Source organism: Venturia canescens, chromosome 6 (genome assembly GCF_019457755.1).
Source record: "Venturia canescens isolate UGA chromosome 6, ASM1945775v1, whole genome shotgun sequence".
NCBI lineage: Eukaryota > Metazoa > Arthropoda > Insecta > Hymenoptera > Ichneumonidae > Venturia > Venturia canescens.
Window position 1 is genome coordinate 1,481,398 of NC_057426.1, and position 4,192 is coordinate 1,485,589.

The 4,192-nt window shown below is 49.1% G+C and overlaps 1 protein-coding gene across 1 annotated transcript; it reads left to right on the forward strand.

Annotated features, from left to right (window-relative positions):
- The first annotated feature begins 398 nt into the window (after window positions 1-398).
- fd102C (forkhead domain 102C) lies at window positions 399-2,959 on the forward strand. Its single transcript, XM_043421050.1, has one exon. The coding sequence runs from the start codon at window positions 696-698 to the stop codon at window positions 2,166-2,168; it is 1,473 nt and encodes a 490-aa protein (XP_043276985.1). The 5' UTR covers window positions 399-695; the 3' UTR covers window positions 2,169-2,959.
- Window positions 2,960-4,192: the final 1,233 nt, after the last annotated feature.

Below are 4,192 nucleotides of genomic sequence, written 5' to 3' on the forward strand. Positions count from 1 at the left end.
TCCGCGAGCGCTTAGATCAATATCTCAACGCGGAGGTATCAACGTTGAGGTTGTCACGCAGAGGCGTGGATGGAAAACGTTTCGCCACGAGAGTAACGCCCCTGGACGAGCGATTTCTCGTCGACCAATCGACGCGCCGGCTTCAGACTGTTCGAAGCGCCGAGAGAACCCGCAACGACGAAGGGTCCTGGATACGAAGGCGTGGCTCTCAACTCGGAACAGCACGAGAGAAAGGGAGAGCGAGAGAGATGAAAAAAGAGTAGGGGCAGATAGAGAGCGATAGAGGGGGAGGGAGAGAGAGAGAGAGAAAGCGAGGAGCGGTGGTGGGGGTGGTGGTGACGAACGTCAACCCCGATTCTCGGGTCGTAAATCATGACCAGTCGTTCGTTCGGAGCGTATCGTTCCATACCTGTGTAATAACTCGATTGTCAAAAACGTCATCTCCAAGTTGAACGATCGAGAAACAGGGTTATTCCGATGATTGTGCGGTGTTGATCGTTCGATATATAGCCCAAGTTCTGTGAACAACGAGGAAAAGCGTGGTGAACCGGTTTCAAGGTGCACATGAAGAGAATCGCGTTTAAAGTATAACTTCTGTTTTACACCGGTATCCGGCAAGTTACTCGGGAAGATAAAAGAAAAAAAGTCGTGTCGGTTTGGGCCGGAAGAGTCGGAGGAAAGAATAAAGTTGAATAATGTGCAGCAACGAGTCTCCGCCACCGGCGCGGGAACAATTGACCGTCGGGCTGGGAAACCCCATGGCCGGTTTTCTTCCGGGCCTCGAGCACTATCGTCTCCAATTGTATCATTACGCGATGGCCGAACGTCTGCGTCTCGCCCAACAACTGCATCCGCAGCATCCGGGAGGTGTCGGTGGCGGGCATCCGAATTCGGGTGGATCTCACTTGGGTCTGTCGGCCGGTTTTCCAGCGCCGTTGCCGTTGTACCCGGCGGCAGCGGCTGCAGCCGCCGCTGCCGGCTATCCGAGCAGATTGGCCCTCTCGATGGCGCTGCTGCACCCCCATCATCAGAGAATTTCTGAGGAGCCGAAACCCCAGCACAGTTACATAGGACTTATCGCGATGGCGATACTTTCCTCGCCAGAAAAGAAGCTCGTCCTTTCCGATATCTATCAGCACATACTCGAGCACTATCCGTATTTTCGAACTCGTGGCCCTGGCTGGCGGAACTCTATAAGACACAATCTTTCCCTGAACGATTGTTTCGTAAAGTCGGGTCGAAGCGCGAACGGCAAAGGTCACTACTGGGCCATACACCCGGCAAATTTGGAGGATTTTCGACGGGGTGATTTTCGTCGCCGGAAAGCCCAGAGAAAGGTCAGACGTCACATGGGTCTTGCGGTCGACGAAGAACCGGACAGCCCGAGTCCACCGCCTCCACCGGCGACGCCGCCGCTGCCGAGCGGTCTCCTAGGACCGACGGTCGGCTCTCAGCCGATAACCGGTATCTGGAGTCCCCATCACCACCACCATCATCATCACCATCATCATCATCAGCAACAGCAGCAGCAGCAACAGCAGCAGCAGCAACAGCAGCAGCAGCAGCAGCAGCAGCAGGCTCAACAATTGGCTCATCAGCAGCATCAGCATCATCGTGACAGCGAGACGAATAACAACCACGGACAGCAGCAACAGCAGCACCATCAGATCCAGAGTCAATCGCTCCGTCGAACGTCCTTCCAGCCCTCGAGAAAGCGGCAATTCGACGTTGCGTCTTTGCTCGCACCGGACGACAATCATCATCACCACAACAATCATCACAGCAACCATCAGATCATCGAGAGCAGCGACGCGAGCATAATCACCGGCAGAACGATCAAATCGCCAAGGTTCAGCTGCAGCGAGGACGAGCCTGATATCCCGGAGCCCGACGTTGACCAGGACGACGAGGAGGTCGAGGTCGACGTCGACGTCGTTGCGGAGACGAGCACCCTGCAAACCCCCGACGTTACCCCGTCGGCCAGTCCGGAAGCGAACATAAACGGATCAACGGGTCACATCGAGTGGAACGGATTGAACGGCGGAACGCTTCCCGGGCTCCGGCTCGGAACCTCGACACAGCCCATCGCTGCGATTTATCTTCAAAACCATCTCCACGGACGGAATTATTACGTTCAGGCGAACGCCGGCTCCGGTTCCAGCGTTTAGAGTACGTTCCTTCGTTTCTCCCCTCTCCCTCGCACTCCCTCTTTTCAAATTCACATTACGAGACTTGATTCATTTAATGAAACTTCATGAGCTATCGGCTCGTCGAACGATGGACCAAATTGAGAAGAATCACTCACCCCGATACTTTTAGCAACGCAATTTGTGAGAGGACTTATTTGTAAAATTGTAAATATGTGAACGCGACGAAGAGAAATACGAGAGGCCTCGAGGCTCTCCGAATTTGGTGTTTTCGTTTCAAGAGTATGTGAAAGCGCGAGCGATCCCAGCACTATTTCGAACAGCCACCGTTTCGTTATTCGCGATCGCTTCGACAATGTCCAAAGTGTAATATATTAGTCGTATAAGAACATGTGAGAGGAGACAACCGTTGCGTTTTAGAAAACCATTATCCAAGAAATTGAATATATTATATATATATATATATATATGTGTATATATAATTAATTGTATTTAATTATATGTACCGTATGACACGTGATTGAAAAGATGAAGAAAACTGGGACCCTTGTTGTCGAGGCACCGGTCTATATTCCCACGAGAATATATGTATCTCGTGTATATGTACCTACGTCGAGCCCCCCCCCCCCCCCCTCTTGCCACGCTCCCCCCGCCCCATCTCCCTCCCCATTATTTCGATAATTAGAAAAACATTTTGTCGGTTTATTTCGATCGCAAGATATCTGTTATCATCGTCATCGTTGGACCCTCTGAGCTGTCGGTTTCGATATCGACGGTTTGAATAATAAAAAGAATGAATCCGAGAAAAGTAATAAGCGTGTTTTGCTCATTTATTCATTGGCACCTCTATCATCGTTCGACCTCGTTGGAACCGAACGGTTCGATGAATCTTGCATGAATAACGTTCTCTTCTATATGAATTACGAAAGAACTCGCTCCGGAATATGCTTATGAAAAAAAAAAAAGGAGAATAGAGAATTTTCATTGAGCGATGAGACCCGGACAATTGATGAGAAATTAGTTCGTTTCTTGAGATTGCAGCAATGATTAATCAACGCATGCTGAATTGTAAATAGTTTATAGCGAAATGACTTTTGTTGTCGGTCATTGAGATGGGAAAAAAAGAATACAATTAGCATCTCTCGAACGTGGAAGGTTCATCGATAGACTGCTTTGGAAAAAACGACACGAAGCGCCTGCTGAAACAAAGTGCATACGCGCATAGATAGGGGACAATGAAGAGACTGCCTCCGGCTCGTATTATCTATAGCCGAAGCGTCTCTTATAAATGTGCAATCGTGTGATTGCTGCTGCAACGTACACTGCTTGGGAAACTCACCCGTTCACGCTGATAATAAAGGAGCACGTTCGACGGGCGAGCACCATTAGTGGATGCAAATAAGCGACGGATAGCGACTGCAAGGAATCAAGATTATTGTTTGAACGTTTTTCTACCTGAGAGAATGTAAAATATTTGCGACTCACAGTCCCGCCTTCGATTTTTTCCAATTCTTTTCTATGCGCATTAGAAATATTTTCAGACCGCGACAACAATAATCAGGGGAATAAAGAAAAATATGTCGACCCGGTAACCGCTCTAATCGCTCAAATGTCGAGGATCGCGATTGACGGCTCTTGTCTATATTGCTGCAACCACAATACCGCGGCACTTGACAGCCCCATTTTCGCGATGATAAGCCTGACAAATTGCCTCGCACGAATAAGGATTTTTTAAAACGGAAAAAAATTCTCGTCCACTGCAGCGCTTCGAGCGGATAAGTGAGCAATAACGTTTGAGCAAAACGAGGTTCTTCTCGATGGGACCGTTGCTCAAAATTTGACCGAGAATTCGTGCGTCCGTCGCTTATCCGGGAATTTAGCAACACCGACGTTTAGTCCCTGCTCCATATAAAGCCCTGTGAACAACGGACGGAAGAAACACAAACAACTTTCGCACCTGCATATTTCTCCTTCTTACCTTATTCTCCTCCACGCCACTTACAAATAATGCATAATAGAGAGACAAAGAGAGCAAACTAAAAGCA